The sequence below is a fragment of the Mus caroli genome, chromosome 10 (assembly GCF_900094665.2).
Source record: "Mus caroli chromosome 10, CAROLI_EIJ_v1.1, whole genome shotgun sequence".
In the NCBI taxonomy this organism is placed as follows: Eukaryota; Metazoa; Chordata; class Mammalia; order Rodentia; family Muridae; genus Mus; species Mus caroli.
The window spans coordinates 108,018,233-108,035,065 of record NC_034579.1 but is presented as its reverse complement, the minus strand read 5'-3'; the positions used below and the strand labels follow the sequence as shown (position 1 = coordinate 108,035,065).

The 16,833-nt window shown below is 40.6% G+C and overlaps 1 protein-coding gene across 2 annotated transcripts in view; it reads left to right on the top strand.

The window, feature by feature from the left end:
- Tbc1d15 (TBC1 domain family member 15) overlaps positions 1-16,833 on the top strand; it is a 56,606-nt gene that overhangs the window by 18,438 nt on the left and 21,335 nt on the right. The window contains exons 5-11 of one of the 2 annotated variants that reach the window (XM_021173957.2): positions 3,249-3,459; positions 11,250-11,352; positions 12,189-12,239; positions 12,523-12,720; positions 13,650-13,778; positions 14,278-14,381; positions 15,248-15,342. In XM_021173957.2, coding sequence (XP_021029616.1) covers positions 3,249-3,459; positions 11,250-11,352; positions 12,189-12,239; positions 12,523-12,720; positions 13,650-13,778; positions 14,278-14,381; positions 15,248-15,342 — 891 coding nt within the window. The remainder of the gene's footprint in view (positions 1-3,248; positions 3,460-11,249; positions 11,353-12,188; positions 12,240-12,522; positions 12,721-13,649; positions 13,779-14,277; positions 14,382-15,247; positions 15,343-16,833) is intronic. The other variant, XM_021173958.2, reaches the window with a different exon arrangement.

Here is a 16,833-nt window from a genome sequence, read left to right as displayed (position 1 = left end):
CTATGTGTTCACAAGAAAAGAACCAAGATAATTTGATATTGCACATACTATGTCAAAAAAATAGCACATATTCCACAGAATTCATGTATTATACTAAATATCATCTAAGTAGCTCACATGTGATATGACCAATGTATTTACGATTGCTTGTTAAGTCAAAGGCATGTGCCACCACCTCCCAGCAAGGAAGTGGCTTACCAGTGCGTTTAATCACGCAGACAGTCCTGCTGTGGCACTGCCATGTGTCTGTAGGCTTTGACCTCTTTCGCGGCCTCTTGTCTAGTCGTCCTAAGGAAACAGCTTCTTTTCCTTTCTATTTTTTTCCACCTTGAGCTAGGGTCTCATTATGTAGCCCGGGCTGGCCTGGTGCCCTGGAGATCCTCCTGCCTCAGCGTTCCCAGTGCTGACACTAAAGACATAAGATATGACGCTGTAGCTAAGAAGGTAACTTGTAAGAAATTGAATTCCTTGAAACATTTTATGAAACATTTTAATACTTTATATGAGTTTGGCGTTTTTATTTGATTCTTTTTCCACTTAGCGTTTACACTTTTTACTGTGTACTCCCCCTTCCCAGGATGTACAAAGAAAACTTAGAGCACACTTTTAAAAAGTGCATGATGAAAGCCTCATTTACTTGGTTTTTGTAAAAACACTGAACATTATATTTCAAATTGTTTGCTTTTCTAAGATTAGTGTATTGAAATGACTGACTTCCAGAAGAACAAACTTCTGTGTCTAGAGTTCCAGCCCAATAGATTGTCAAATTGTTGATGGGATGGTGAAGACATAGAGACTTAGTGAGCTGCTTCATTGTACACTTGGCTGTTCACTATCCCTGACTAATGTGTTGGAGGGGCTGCACATGGTCATGGAAACTAGTTTCTTTTTAACTGCTGCCTTAACGGAAAGGGTGTTCTGAATTAGCTCTTTACGTTTCTTCCTGTAGCCATTTCTGTCGCGTTAGCTGTTGACTGCAGAGTTCCTTGCAACCTGCTTTTACGCTGACATAGTGCAGATTGTGCTTGCATTTATTGAGCATGCTTTTGACTACCTCATGTGTTCTAGCCACTTGAGATGTACCTGGAAATAAGAAAGGCACTTCCCCTCTCCCCTTATTTTTATTTTTATTTGGACAGCCTTCCCCTAACTCGTGCATTGCCCTGGCTTCCCCAGAACCTGATGTGTAGATCAGTTGGCCTTGAACTCTCAGAGATCTTCCTGCTTGTGTGAAGGCCTGTGCTGCCTGGCCTAAGGAAATCATCTATAAAAGTTGCATTTCCTCAGTATTTTTATGAGGCATTCTTAACATTTCATGTAAGTGGCTGTTCTTCCTAAGCTTGTATCTTAATGGAGAGACTGGTCGACGCGAACTTGTAGTAGTTGTCAGGGCTTTAAATAGGGGAATATGTGAAATGCCTCCCTTTTTATACTACATGTAATATCTTTCAGTAAGGGAAAAAAAATCTGTATAAAATGTTTGCTCCTAAAATGCACAAACTCATGTCCTATGCAACATTGTTTTTGAAGTTTTTTTTTGTTTTGTTTTAAGATTTCTTTATTTTATGTATATGAGTACACTGTAGCTGTAGCCGTACAGATGGTTGTGAGCCTTCCTGTGGTTGTTGGGAATTGAATTTAGGACTAATGCTCACTCCAGTCAACCCTGCTCACTCCAGTCAACCCTGCTTGCTCTGGCCGCCAGCCCAACTTGCTCTGGTCAACTCCGCTAGCTCAGACCCAAAGATTTATTTATTATTATAAATAAGTACACTGTAGCTGTCTTCAGACACACCAGAAGAGGGTGTCAGATCTCATTACGGGTGCTTGTGAGCCACCATGTGGTTGCTGGGATTTGAACTCAGGACCTTCTGAAGAGCAGTCAGTGCTCTTTCCTGCTGAGCCATCTCTTCATCCTGTGTGTGAAGTTTATTGCAGCTTCAGTTCAATGTAGTTGAGTATAATTGTATGTGTTGTTCCTCTAATATTTAATTTGTCATTGCTGCTGCTTTATGAAAATTGTTCTACTTTTGCTAATAGAGTAGCATGTATTCTTTCTAGACAGTTCAGGTGTGTACACACAGGTGAGAGATGAGGGAAGTCTTAATTTTGAGAAATGTTCTCGATGTCCAGCGAGCTTGTGCTTTCTGAGCTTTGTGCTATTGAAGCAGCAGCAGGTGGATTTGGCACTTAATCTAACATTAGCCTGAGATACTGTTCACCATTCAAACCAGGCTGGAGGCCATGCAGGTCAGTGCATGCAGATAGTTACCGTAGCCTTATGATAGCTCTCAAGTGGTACCTGTTAGGAAATGTTACGGGAGACGATGGGACCGTGATATCTCTAATTCCATACGAAGGTGACGTACATGTGGGTCAGCACCAGTTAATCTTCTGAGCAAGTCTTGTAAGCATTATTCTGTGTATGACCAGTGAGATAGAATTCATAAAGGTCTTGAATAATAAGACTGATCTATCTAATGAAATAACACTTTAAAAAGTATATTGTTTTTCTTTTAGATTTCAGAGACACATTACACTCCTGAACTAAATTATGAAAGCAAAGTAACATTAGACATTATAAGTATTTACTTCTAGTAAGAAAATGCTTTAAAATAGTTTTATGATTTCTTTCAACCGTAACCCGTAAGTTGCTTACTAACAGTTTGGATGATTTTCACCTTCTGCACATTCACTACAAATTGAGAAAGTGCTGCGTTTTACGTCACTGTGGTTTGAATTGCATTCTTAATCTAGTAGAAATTTAATTTAGTGGAATGGTTATGTGGTTTCACTGGTGGAGTGCCTATCTGGTGTGCACAGTGTCCAGTGTCCGGAGTTTAATCCTCAGCACCAAGTAAGCTGGGCATTTGCTGTGGCCCATGCTTGTAATTTTAGCTCTCCAGAGTTGGAGGCAAGTGGATCAGATGTTGAAGGCATCTTCACTGCATAGTGAGTTTGATGCTAGCTTGAAAGACATGAGATCCTGTCTTCCTTCAACCCATTTTACTGTATATTGCATAGTGTATTTGAATTTGTTTATCATAGGATAGCTCATTTTAAAAGTAGTTCTCTTTAAGAAATGTTATGTGGCCACTTCTCCTGTAGGTGAAAACTGTAGTAATATGAGTGTACAGTGTGTCCCTGGGTTAGACAGGTAACTGCTGAGCAAAGGTGATGAACACTCTCAGGACCTATTAAAAAGATGAAGAAAGAAAGATATTTTGCCCCATCTTCTTGTTTTTAAGATGCTCCAGGCCATAGGAACGGGAAAAGCAAATGGTCGTTCCTGTTCAGCTTGGCAGACCTGAAGTCAGTCAAGCAGAGCAAGGAGGGCATGGGCTGGTCGTACCTGGTCTTCTGTCTGAAGGATGACGTCATGNTGCCTGCCCTGCACTTCCATCAAGGAGACAGCAAACTGCTGATCGAATCTCTTGAGAAATATGTGGTATTGTGTGAGTAAGTACCCAATCATTTTCTACTTATTTAAGCAGGAGTGTTAAAGTAATACTTGTCATGAGCATCAGTGACCTGAGGGGACATGGGTGTGAGCGCACACAGGGGTGTCAGCAACTTAGTTTCTGTGTTAGTGATTGAATAACATTTAGTATTTTGAACCTAAAACTTCTTATCAGTTCATTAGCTTTTTCCATTTTAAAATACCATTTACATATTGTCGTGCTTGTGGATGCATTTATGCTGTGGCATTCATACCTAGGTTGTTGGTTCTCCCCTTCTACCGTGTGAGTCCTTGGGATTGAATGCAGGCCATCTAGGTTGGCAACAGGGGCCTTTACACCGATCCATCGTGTTGTCCCAATATGTTCTTTATGTTTGTTTGCTTATTTGTTTTCTAAGGGAAATGTAATTTAATAACGATGCTTCAGTAATTATGAATTGTGTTTTCTTAATTTACCTTTATTTTTATTTTAAATACACAGTTTATATGTAAGATTGGAACTTTTAAGTCAAGCAATTCTTCTTCCTTTTATAAAATTTAAGTTGGCCAGGCAGTGGTGGCACACACCTTTTATCCCAGCACTTGGGAGGCAGAGGCAGGTGGATTTCTGAGTTCGAGGCCAGCCTGGTCTACAGATTGAGTTCCAGGACAGCCAGGGCTACACAGAGAAACCCTGTCTTGAAAAGCAAACAAATAAACAAATGTAAGTTGGAAAACAAGGCCCTCTCACTTTGTGAACGCTCTGTCTCCTCTAGTCCCTGCCTGTCTGGCACACAGTCCCTCTCTTGCTCTTGTTCTCATCAAGCACTTGGGGTGTAACTCAGAAAAGACTGCCCTGATCACTGGATAGATACTCAGTTGTGAATGAAGCAGGCGTGGGCCTCTGAGATGGGATGTCATGAGTGAAGTGACAAGTGAGTGACAACAGTAAAGATCAGATAAAGGAAGTGTGAGGCTGTGACGGGGAGCTTTATCTAACATACAGAGAGGTCGGTGAGCGAGCAAAGACTCAAGAATAGGCAGGTCCAAGACAGTCCTGAAGATGCTTGAACCCTTAGCATGAAGGAATAGAGAGATTTGGTAAGGAAGGAGGTTTTAGTTGGAGAGAAGAATAGACCATGCCACAATCTCAGCGATGGTCAGCATGACAGACTCAGAAGTTTGGAGCAGGGAGAGAGGCTGCAGAGTAACAGACAAGGCCCTCGTGAGTAAATGGCGGGCAGGGTCAAGAAGGGTCGTGCAGCCGTCTTAGCAGGTTGTGCTGCCATCTGCATGAGTTAAGGTCCTGCACTAGGATACTGACAGGTACAATAGAGTTTATCAGTGGATTTGTAGCAGGCCCCTCTCCACTCTGCATGAGTCAGGCGTTGGAGGTGTAGGCTTAGCTTGCTTTTGAGACAGGCCCTTGCTCTGTAGCCTAGGTTGGTCCTTTCTCAGCTTCCAGAGTGCTGGGTTTATAGCTATGCACCAGTGTGTATGGCTCAGAGGTAGACTTAGCTTTAATTAAGCACTTTGTTTTAAATGTGCCAGACTAACACAATGTCCTGCACTGTGTACAGAGAAGAGGTCAAAGTGCTCTTAGAAAAACATTTGGAGGTTGTTGGAATTTGAAGGATTCCTCAGTGCTACACTTCTGTGGTTGGTGAAACTGGGCCTCGGCATAGCACACAAGCCCTCCCCTCCCCCGCTCCCCTCTTCCCCACTGTGTGTGTGTGTGTGTGTGTGTGTTTTGTTTTGTTTGAGATAGGGTCTTAATGTAACCCACGCTAGCCTTGAGCTTGATACATAGCAGAGGCTAGCCTTAAACGTTTGATCTTCCTACTTTTACCTCCCAAGTGTTTGGGTTACTGTTGTGTTCATACATTAAACTTCATCACATGGCATAGTGTCCTTTATTTGAGCCACATGGTTTCTGAGTTCCTGAAAGCACCTAAACTTTTTCTTGTTCTTTGGTCATTTGTATATGCTATTGGTCCTGTTCAGAGAAATCTCCTGTTTAGTTTCTAAGGTCTCAAGTTACTGCTTTCCCAGAGTGACTTTCCTGAATTCTTCCTCTCCCACTAATGCTCATTCTGTCTCTCCTCCTCCCTGTTTCATGTCCTGATTGCTTTTCTCATGCTACTGAAGAGGATAATTTTGTCTTTTGTGATGGCTAGTTTTATGTACACGTGACACAAAGTAGTGTCGTTTTGGAAGAAGGACCCTCAGTTGAAAAAATGCCCCAACAGATAGGCATATGAGCAAGCTTGTAGTTCATTCTCTTGATTGATGTGAGAAGGTCCAGCTCACTGTGGGCAGTGCCACCCCTGGGCTGAGCCAAAGAGGTGGAGCAAGCCAGTGAGCAGCACAGCTCCTGCTTCCAGATCTGCTCTGACTTTTCTCTCCCCTCCAAGTTGCTTGTGTTCGTGGAGTTTTTTTTTTTTTTTTTTTTTGGTTTTTTCGAGACAGGGTTTCTCTTTATAGCTCTGGCTGTCCTGGAGCTCACTTTGTAGACCAGGCTAGCCTCGAACTCAGAAATCCGCCTGTCTCTGCCTCCCGAGTGCTGGGATTAAAGGCGTGCGCCACCACACCCGGCTGTGTTCGTGGAGTTTTATGATAGCAGTGAAACCCCAAGGTATTGCTTTATTTTTTTGTGTGTTCTACTCTAGAAAAGTAAACTTCAGAAGGCTAGAGATGGTATCTTGTTTTCATTTTTTTCCTTGTTCCTACCCATAATACCCAGTATAATATAGATGTCCAATTAAAGTTGAATGAATAAATGATAATTATGTTTGATATATACTTTTGAAAGAGTATTACAAAAATATTTCTGTATAATTTCAAAGAGAAATGGGAGATTGGTAAAATGTCAGGTCATAGGATGTTTTTATACTAGATGAGTTTAGTGGCTATTCATTCCTGGCTGTCAGCTTGACTATATCCAGAATGAAGTCAGTCCAGAATTGGAAGGCTCGCCTGTGGTCCTGATCTTGAGGATCCTGATCTTGAGGCTGAGCGATACAAGTTTCTGACCTGGGTCTTCGCATGGAGATCTTGAGGCATAGTGGCTATGCATCCCAGGAGAGTAAGGCAAGGAGATCTCTGAGTTCAAGATCATCTGGGACAAAGCAAGTCCCAGATCCAGGCTTGGTGGCACCTACCTTTAATTTTGGCCACACCTTCTGCTGGAGAACTACATAAGGGCTTTGGAAGGAGGAGGATTCATTCTTTCTTTGACTGCTTTCCTTGTGGGACTAAGCGACTGCTAGATACTTGGACTACAGACAAATTCCTTTACTATATAGAGACACACTAGTTCTGTGACTCTAGAGAATCCTGACTAATACACTTAAGCAATTGAGTGTGTTGTGGTCATGTTATGTAGGCAGTATGTAAACAGGGAGGAAAGGTGGAGCGAAGGTGCTGTTGTCAGGGAGATGGAAGTACGTGGCACTGTAGTTTATGCCAGCATGGTTGGTGCTCACCTCATACTTCCATGTGAGCCAGCTCACTGGCTGTATATTGGGCACAGGAGAAGCACATTCTCTTTGGTAAGAAGATCCACGACCGAGGAGAGGCCTAGAGAGTGTTACAGCAGCCATGCATTGTATTCTCCTTTTCTCCCAGGCAGGTCTCCCCCAGGAGGAGAGTTTCTTAAGAAGTGCTTCTTTTTGAAAATGGGTAGCTATGAACACAGTGTCTTCGATGAAGCACTGGATGGAAAAGTAGCCGTGGTCACAAGAAGCATGGCTTCTGCTTTTGTGGATTGTGTAGCATTGTAGAGACCATCTGCTTTGTTTGCTTTCCCCATTGCTGTGACAGAGTATTAGACAAAGGGACGTGAGGAAGGAGAAAGGGATTCCAGTCAGCCATGTGCAGAAGACATGGGAGCTGAAGCTTGGGCAGCTGCTAACATTGCCTCTGCACTCAGCTCCGTCTCCTTTCTGTTCAGTCCAGCCCCCCCCCCCCCAAGCCCAATGCAGTGTCCTGCCCTTCCCACCCTCACTGCTGTACCTAGAGGCTTGCCTCTTAGGTCATTCTAGATAGTGTCATGTTTACAGCCAACATTAATTATCATATCAGCATCAATGAAATAAATAATAACATTTCAGTTGTAATAGATACTGCTTTCCTGCTACAAATTATTTTGAATTACATCATACTTTATAGATGTGAATATACAGTGAATATAAGTAGCACAAAAAGATTTTCCAAATAGTTACCAATATAAAAATTCATACATTTGATCAACTATCCATATTTAGGATGTCTTCCCAACTCAGTTAGACCTATGCAGATAGTCACAGATAACCCCCACAAGCCTGTTTTGTCTCCTATGTGATTCCAAGTTGTAGTAACTTGACAAACAAGACTGACATCTCATCCTAATGGCATTGACTCCTTAAGTATTGTTTCCCTCTCACTGAGCAGGGTCTTGAAGTGGGTGAGCAGAGAATGCTAGCGCTCTTGGGACAGACTGGGCTATAGAGCCAGAAAGATGGAGGCCAGTGGTCTTGGGACAGACTGGGTTATAGAGCTAGAAAGATGGAGGCCAGTGGTCTTGGGGCAGACTGGGCTATAGAGCTAGAAAGATGGAGGCCAGTGGTCTTGGGGCAGACTGGGCTATAGAGCTAGAAAGATGGAGGCCAGTGGTCTTGGGACAGACTGGGCTATAAAGCTAGAAAGATGGAGGCCAGTGGTCTTGGGACAGACTGGGCTATAAAGCTAGAAAGATGGAGGCCAGTGGTCTTGGGACAGACTGGGTTATAGAGCTAGAAAGATGGAGGCCAGTGGTCTTGGGACAGACTGGGCTATAGAGCTAGAAAGATGGAGGCCAGTGGTCTTGGGGCAGACTTGGCTATAAAGCTAGAAAGATGGAGGCCAGTGGTCTTGAGACAGACTGGGCTATAGAGCTAGAAAGATGGAGGCCAGTGGTCTTGGAACAGACTGGGCTATAGAGCTAGAAAGATGGAGGCCAGTGGTCTTGGGACAGACTGGGCTATAGAGCCAGAAAGATGGAGGGAGGCCAGCGGTGCATTCTTTGCCATTTCAGGTTTTCTAGCTTCTTGGTGCTTACTATTTATTAAATGATTTTCTATTTTAGATAACCAATGTTGCATTGATATAGTAAGCTTTTATTTATTATCATTTAAAGCTCTGTATTCACTTGAAGAAAAGAATGTAGTTGTTGAACTGCAGATACGAAGAAGAAATCACCATATTACCAACATGTAACCACAAAAACTTTCCTGGAAACTCAAGTTTTTGTTAGAATGTGTGGGAAGCATTTTAATTCTATTGAATTATTTTCTAATACAGGCAGTGGTTTTTTTTTCCCCCCACATTACTACATGAATATCTAAACAGTAGAAACTTTTTCTAAAAAAGCAAAAATGGCCGTTTTATCATATCACACTAACTATTCCCAAGGTTAGTTACTATATATAAAGTTTGTCACTGTGAATATTCTGTAACATTGATTTAAAAATAGTCTATGTGTATAGGTGTTTTGTCTGCATGTATGTGTGTATATCATGTTCTTGCCTGGTGCCTGTGGAGGCCAGAAGAGGGCATCAGATCCCCTGGACTGGAGTTGCAGACTATTGCTAGCCTCCTTGTGGATTCTGAGACTCAACCGCAGGCTCTTTAGACGAGCAGGCAGTGCTCCTAATAGCTGAGCCCTGTCTCCTGTCTCTCCCCGTCTCTGCATTGACTTTTTCTTTTCGTTGAGTCTCAGTTGCTGTTGGCTGCAGTGCTGTTACTGTATTTCATTAGTGGGACAGTAACAGTACAAAGTAGCTTCTGGGTCAGACCCATGCACAGACGTTGTTCAATATGGTTTCTAAGTCTGTTGGCTCATGTTGGAGCTGGGAAGCACCTCGAATTTTTAGGTGATATTCTTACTATTGCAATTTTTTCCCTTTAACTTTTTGCAGGCAGTGTTACAGTTGCTGGTGCTAACATCACTTAAAGTTCATTTTAGTATGGCATTAAGTTTTAACATCTTTTTTAGCATGAGAGATTAGCTTCCCAGAACACATACTTTGAGATTAAATCAGTGTGATAACTTGGCAGTTATAAGCATGTTCTGAAAGCCAGTCCTTCCTAGTGAAGCTGCCTGAGAGTGCTCTCTCCCTCGGTCACTGTGTTTTCTAACACTTTGATGACTTCCTTCAGGGTAGTTGAGCCTTACATTTCTTCAGCATTTCCCCAAGGAGGACCTGCAATATCCGTCAGGGAGTGTACAGTATTAAAAAATGAAGATATTGTGGCTGCTGGTTTGTAATGCACTTGCATCTCCTGTGGTCAGGTTAAGGGGGTCACTCTGATGCTAGTTTCAGAAAGACATAATGAATGAAAGTGTGATATGTTTTAATTGTGCCCCTGTGATGGTTTATATATGCTTGACCCAGGGAGTGGCACTGTTAGGAGGTGGGGACCTGTTGGAGTAGATGTGACCTGGTTGGAGTAGATGTGTCACTGTGGGCTTGGGCTTAAGGCCCTCATCCTAGCTGCCTAAGACCACCCCCACCCCAAACACACTGTGTACTAGCTTCTATGGTCTCTCAGGGAACCAGTGTTGCTCATACCCAGGTTGGGAAAAGCTCCTGTTTTGGATTTCATATCCCTTGTAGCATTTCTGCTTTATCCTGTTATGTTAGAATCAAGATGAGATAGCTGTTATTGAAGATCTTATCTCAACATTTGTAATAAACTAGATGTGTATTGCAGCAGAAAACATTTAGTTTTTATTTTAACCATAGAACATTTATAGATTTATTACAGCTAACTTACTAGGTCATAAAACAATAGAAAAAGACTGGTTAGCTTGTCTGATTCTGTGAAAAAAGCACAGTGTGTACTCTGGTTACTAAGGAGTGTGGAAAGAGACCTGTTTTTCAACTTTTAATAAGAAAACTAGAACTGTATGGTCACTGAAAATATATATGTATGTATGTGTGTGTAAACACTTTTTAATGTATGCATGTATAGCTATGTTTAGCATCATTATCAAAGAACCTTCATATCCTGAATTTTTAAACATTTTGTACTGTATTACTTAAAAGCTGGGGAGAAAATTTGGAAACCATTTCAAAATGTGTTTCTTATTTTGTATATATCACATACTTGAATCCTACAATTTGGTTTCATTTGTTTTTTTATAACAAAGACATATATATTGTAGACTTTACTGTTGTAAATTTTATCTAAGGATTCAGTTTCACTGTAACATAAATATCTTGACTTTCCCTAGAATAAAATCATAAAAATATGTTTGTTACATTCCATTTTAAGATGTAATATTTTGATTGGAGAGATGGCTCAGTAGTTAAGAGAAATTGCGATTCTCACAGAAGAACCAAGCTCAGTTCCCAGAACCCACCCTTACCACTCACAACCACCTTTAATACAGTTCTTGGTACCAGGTACACATGCGTCCTACATACATACATGTAAGCAGAATGCACACACAATAAGTTAAGTGGTGCATGTCTTTAATTCTAGCACTTGGGAGGCAGATGCAGGTGGATCTCTTGAGTTCTAGGCCAGCCTGGTCTACACAGTGCATTCCAGGACAGCTGAGGCTACACAGAGAAACTTGTCTCAACACACAAACACAAGTTTAATATTTCCTGTTTCATGAAGGTTTTTTTTTATAGTTCTAGGTATTTGCTAATAGGGAATTTTTTTTACTAAGAAACTTCTGGAGCTAGAGTTTTTTTTTTTTTTTTTTAAATGCACTAGTTATTCAGGAGATAATTGAAATATTGTGGTAGTAATTTCTAAAAATCTCCATTTCTATTTACAGGTCACCACAAGATAGTAGAACACTTCTTGTCAATTGTCAGAATAAGAGTCTCTCACAGTCTTTTGAAAATCTTCTTGATGAACCAGCATATGGCTTAATACAAGTATGTTGTTATAGTCCTTAGATGTAGTCTTTATCTGTGTGTCAGTTTGACTCTGGTTTCAGACCAGAGAATGAGCAGGTGTCGTCTGTGATGTTTAGGGCATAGTACTGAGGCCTCTTACAGAGTAATAATTACTGTTGAGCCAGGTCTTTCCTTTTTCATAGTGCTGAAATAAGGCAGATTTTAATTATGCTTTTGATTCATGTGAAGGATCACAGAGTAGGATATTTCAACTTAATGATTAGTTTAGAAAAAAAAGCAATCTGAATTTTTGTTTTACTTCTCAGTAGATAGTGTGGATATTAGGATGTATCTGATTCTTCCAAATGTGTTTAGGTAGAGTCTTGCTTTTGACCAAAAGCACTCACTGAACCCGTGCAGGGCCCCTGCAAGTGGTCAGCCCTTCAGCCCCGTGGCACATGCCAAAGTGCTTGCTAGGATTCTGGCCCCTTGTCTTGACTTGGGCCATGTAAAGATTAACAACATAAACAGAGAGTTGAGAAACAAGTAGGTCAAGAGGATCTTCTCCTTAAGAAAGTGTTCTTCTGAGGAGTGATTTAATAAACAGCTGTCTTAGCAGGCGTTAGGAACAACCCTAGGACTAGACATTAAGAAGACTTTGCTGTTTTCAGGACAGCTCTGCCCTAGACATGTTTTTTGATGTAAGCAGCTAATTTAGATCAATTAAAATATCAGCTCTTACCTAAACAAACTGAGCTTTTAAATTTATCTATCAAATATTTTGTGTTAGTGTGGTAGTGCACACTTTAAGAAATACATATCTGTATTTTTTCTTTTTCTTTTTTCTTTTTTTTTTTTTTTTTTTTTTTTTGAAGGCAGGCCTGCTAGACAGAAGAAAGCTGTTGTGGGCCATTCACCACTGGAGAGTAAGCCCTGTGTGCATTCTGTATGCAGATTGACTGAGGCCTGCAGAGCATTTGCTGATCAGCAATTCAATCAGTAGCATTGATTTGTCGTCTATTACGCTATTTTAACTAAATGGTTTAAATTTAAAATTTCTTTCTAGAAAAAAACCCTAAGATAATCATAGAAGACTCTGTTTTAGCTCTGATTTCCCTCCCTTTAGAAGCTTTGCTGTTTGCCACTTACAGGATAATTTGTTTCTTATTTTTTAAATAACTAATGCTAATATTTTTTTCTACTACCTAGAAAATTAAAAAGGATCCTTATACAGCAACCATGGTAGGATTTTCCAAAGTTACAAACTACATTTTTGACAGTTTGCGAGGCAGCGATCCCTCTACACATCAACGACCACCTTCAGAAATGGCGGATTTTCTTAGTGATGCTATCCCAGGTCTCAAGATAAACCAGCAAGAAGAACCAGGGTTTGAAGTCATCACTAGAGTGAGTGGAGATTAAAGTAACCTAGTTCTCAACCTTGTAGCAGAAGAATGCATAGTGAGTACTACAGAAGACAGCTCCCTTTTCACAGCTGGTTTCTGCAGCCCACTCAGAGTAGCTCGCTTTGCTGACTTGTTCTCATATGAACGCCTCTTCTTCTGTGATGGCTTTCTGGTAGTTGTTTTGTGGAGTGCAGAACAGTAAAAGGAATGCCGAGTTTGCCTGTCGCCTGTTAGGTTTGTTTGTAATTTGCCCATTTCTGTGTAGGGCCAGAGGCAGCGTGACAGGACTTAGGGCTCTGGTTCGCCTCTAAGTCTCTAAGATGGGGTTGGGCCTTGAAAGAAAGCAAATCTTTATATAATGTTCAGCAAGGCTTCTGAGCTTGCTGCAACTTGAGGCTTGCTCATAATTATAAAATTGTAAATTTGTAAGTTGTGGTACGTAATTAAAGGCTTTATCTTTAAATAGTATCTTAAAATCACCACCATCTATTAATCAAATAAAAACAGTAGAAACTGCCAAGTGGGACGAATGTGTCATGAATCAGTTTTGAGAATTGCAAACCTCAGTTTGTAAGAAAAGCTAATTTTAGAGTGTGATAGTGGAATAATTATATACTCTATCTCTTCTTAATAATATACCATTTGATTTGAGGGTTTCGTAGAATTGACGCCGAATGATTTTTACTATGTAATTGAAGATGTAATGACAAATAGTTTCAATCAGTGCAGTCTCTGAATTTGTTCTATAGAGGGGAAATGTGTGTGACGCTGCCTAATAAAGGCCCTTAACTTAAAACTAACTGGACAAGGAAGGAAGGCTGGAGGAGCAGTAACGCTCCTGCCTGAGGAACGGTGTCTTAGCTTTCACTTACGCCTTGATTTCATGTACAGATGTGTGAGAAGTACTCTTTATTTCTCCTCCTGTTCTAGATTGATTTGGGAGAGCGACCTGTTGTGCAAAGGCGGGAGCCAGTGTCCCTGGAAGAATGGAACAAAAGCCTTGACTCTGAAGGAAGANTCGTAGCTGTGGAAAGCATGAAGCAAAAGATATTCAGAGGGGTGGGGACCACCTGTGCTTCTGATTGTGTCAGAGCTGGGCTGCTTGCTTGCTTTTGCACGAAGAGTTGACTCTCCTTTCTTTAATGAAAGATATAATAAAATGCTGTGTTAAGTGGAAGAGTGGGGAGCTTACAGTGCCGAGTGCTGAGTTTGCAGATGTCCATACATCTAGGGAAGATGAGTGTTCTGGTTTTGTTGTGCGGGTTCCATGAGGAGCCTTCTAAGAGTAGCATTGTCTACCCAGTAAGGTTGGCCTTCCTCCTCCTCAGCCTCTGTCCACCGTGCAGTCTGCTGTATGCTTTTGGCAGTTTGGCAACTACTAACATTGTCAGGGTCTAGAACAAGAAACAAGACAGTATTCACTGAATTATTTAGAAATAGAAAACTTAGGTAGTAAGTTTCCTCTTTATTTATAGTCAAGTTTTGTGAACTTAGAGTATTGTTTTTTGTTTGTTTATGTGTTTTTAACTAATGTGATTAATATGAATACTTTCTTTAGGGTCTTAGTCATTCATTAAGAAAGCAAGCATGGAAATTTCTCCTGGGTTATTTTCCTTGGGATAGTACCAAAGAGGAAAGAACTCAATTACAAAAACAAAAAACGTAAGTATATGATGCTTTTGTATTTTTACCAGAGAAACTCAAGTAACCCACCCATACAAATTAAGTTTTTATGGAAAGATTTGGAGTAGACCAGCAGGAAACGGGAGGACAATTAGATTTCATTGTTTCAATTTAAAAATTAGAAGCAATGTAATTATTTCAAGCCAGAAACACTTATTTAGAAGGATCTTGTTATAGCTATGTTTGTGACTCTGTAAACATGGTAAAATGTCTAAGTTTTCTGTGCTAGCTTTGCATAAAGACAACTATTTAGATATAAGGTATAGTACTCATTTCTGTTGGTTTTATAATTTATGAAATTGTAGAATTGGGTTATATGTGTATTTGCTGTTTATATTAGCTATAAGTTATTTTCATGTGCTCATACAATGGTCACATAAAAGAAAGCGTCTATTTCTTATTCTTGTAGAGAAATATAACTAACTTCCCAGGTGTTTTTATGTCTTACCTTTGATTTTAAACTATTTTCAAGCACTATGTGTATATCAAAGGTCTAGTAACAAAACAGGAAAACAACTTTTAGCGTTGGGTTTAAAAGGTTATTTGAATTCTTGTTTATATTTATTCAAGAGCTTTACTGACTCAAATATTTAATAAGTAGAATAAGTTTAGAAATCATTTCAAGAATTGAAGTGTATGAAGGTATACCTAAGATGCTAGCAGCTGAAGTTGATCCCATCTGTTTTCCTGTTTTCACGTGTGTCTAACTAAACACTTCACTGTCATGTTTGTAAACTTACTGCCACCGTCATAGATACTCTGATATACTATGTATACACAACTCAAGTAAGCAGTGTCACAGACACAAGGTTCAATGGCGTCCTGGTGTCTGCTGTCTCCTACAGTGATGAGTACTTCAGGATGAAACTGCAGTGGAAGTCTGTCAGTGAGGCCCAGGAGAAGAGAAACTCACGCCTGAGAGACTACAGAAGTCTGATCGGTAGGTTTCCATATGTGATAGCATCGATATTGGGGCTCAAAAGAAACCCGGATTGGAAACTGTGGGCAGTATACATTTATGTGTAGTCTAGCAGGCCTGTTCGTTTACCTTTGCGTATTTAAGTACTGATGTGCTGCTGTCATTCCAAATGTGAATGACGGAAAGATTATTTCCTTATTTTAAAAGACCTAGTTTTTATTCCCTGAGAAAGTGATGTTGTGCTTATTGTCAAAAATTAGAAACTGTAGGTGACCAAAAAGAAAATAAAAATTTGTTTTTGCTACCTGGAGATAATTATGGTTAGCTTTAATGTGCATATTCCCTGCTACCCCAGGGTCTGTGTAGTCTTGGCTATCCTGAGCTTGCTATGGAGACCCGGCTGGTTTTGAACGCTGAGAGTCTCCTGCCTCTGCCTCCTGAGCTCTGATGTGCACCACCATGCCGAGCTGTTTACTTTAGTTAAGGGATTTTAAGTGGGAAGTTTTTGAATTTGAAAATAGAATATTTACCTGGGAATAACTAAAAAGAGATGCTTGGCACAGTTTTAGTACTAAGACCATTAGACTTAGTTCTGGGATACCTGACCCCTGTGGTAAAAATCAAATCTAAAATTATCGAAGGCTGCTGTACACACCTGCCTGGCCTGTCTCAACTCACAGTTGGTTTTACACATGAGAAAACAGAAGCATTAATAGGAATGGCTTGTCCAGTGTCACATGGTTGATGAGAATGGAATCCAGGTTTAGTACTCCTGAACTGTCCTTTCATGTCTTGTTTTATATAAATTTGCATAACATTAGGACTTAGTTTCAAATTTTTATATTGAATTTATATACGGATGTTTATAGGTTTATAAATACAGAAAGTCTTTTTTTTTTCCTTCTTTTTTTTTTTTAAATATTTTAATTAGGTATTTTCTTCATTTACATTTCAAATGCTATCTCAAAAGTTCCCCATACCCCCCTCCCCACTCCCCTACCCACCAACTCCCACTTCTTGGCCCTGCCGTTCCCCTATACTGAGGCATATAAAGTTTGCAAGATCAAGGGGCCTCTCTTCCCAATGATGGCTGACTAGGCCATCTTCTTCTACATATGCAGCTAGAGACACAAGCTCGGGGGGTACTGGTTAGTTCATAATGTTGTTCGACCTATAGGGTTGCAGATCCTTTTAGCTCCTTGGGTACTTTCTCTAGCTTCTCCATTGGGGGCCCTGTGTTCCATCCAATAGCTAACAGTGAGCATCCACTTCTGTGTTTGCCAGGCACCAGCATAGCCTCACAAATGCCTGACCTAAAGCTGTACTACAGAGCAATTGTGATAAAAACTGCATGGTACTGGTATAGCGACAGACAAGTAGACCAATGGAATAGAATCGAAGACCCAGAGATGAACCCACACACCTATAGTCACTTGATCTTTGACAAGGGAGCTAAAACCATCCAGTGGAAAAAAGACAGCATTTTCAACAAATGGTGCTGGCACAACTGGC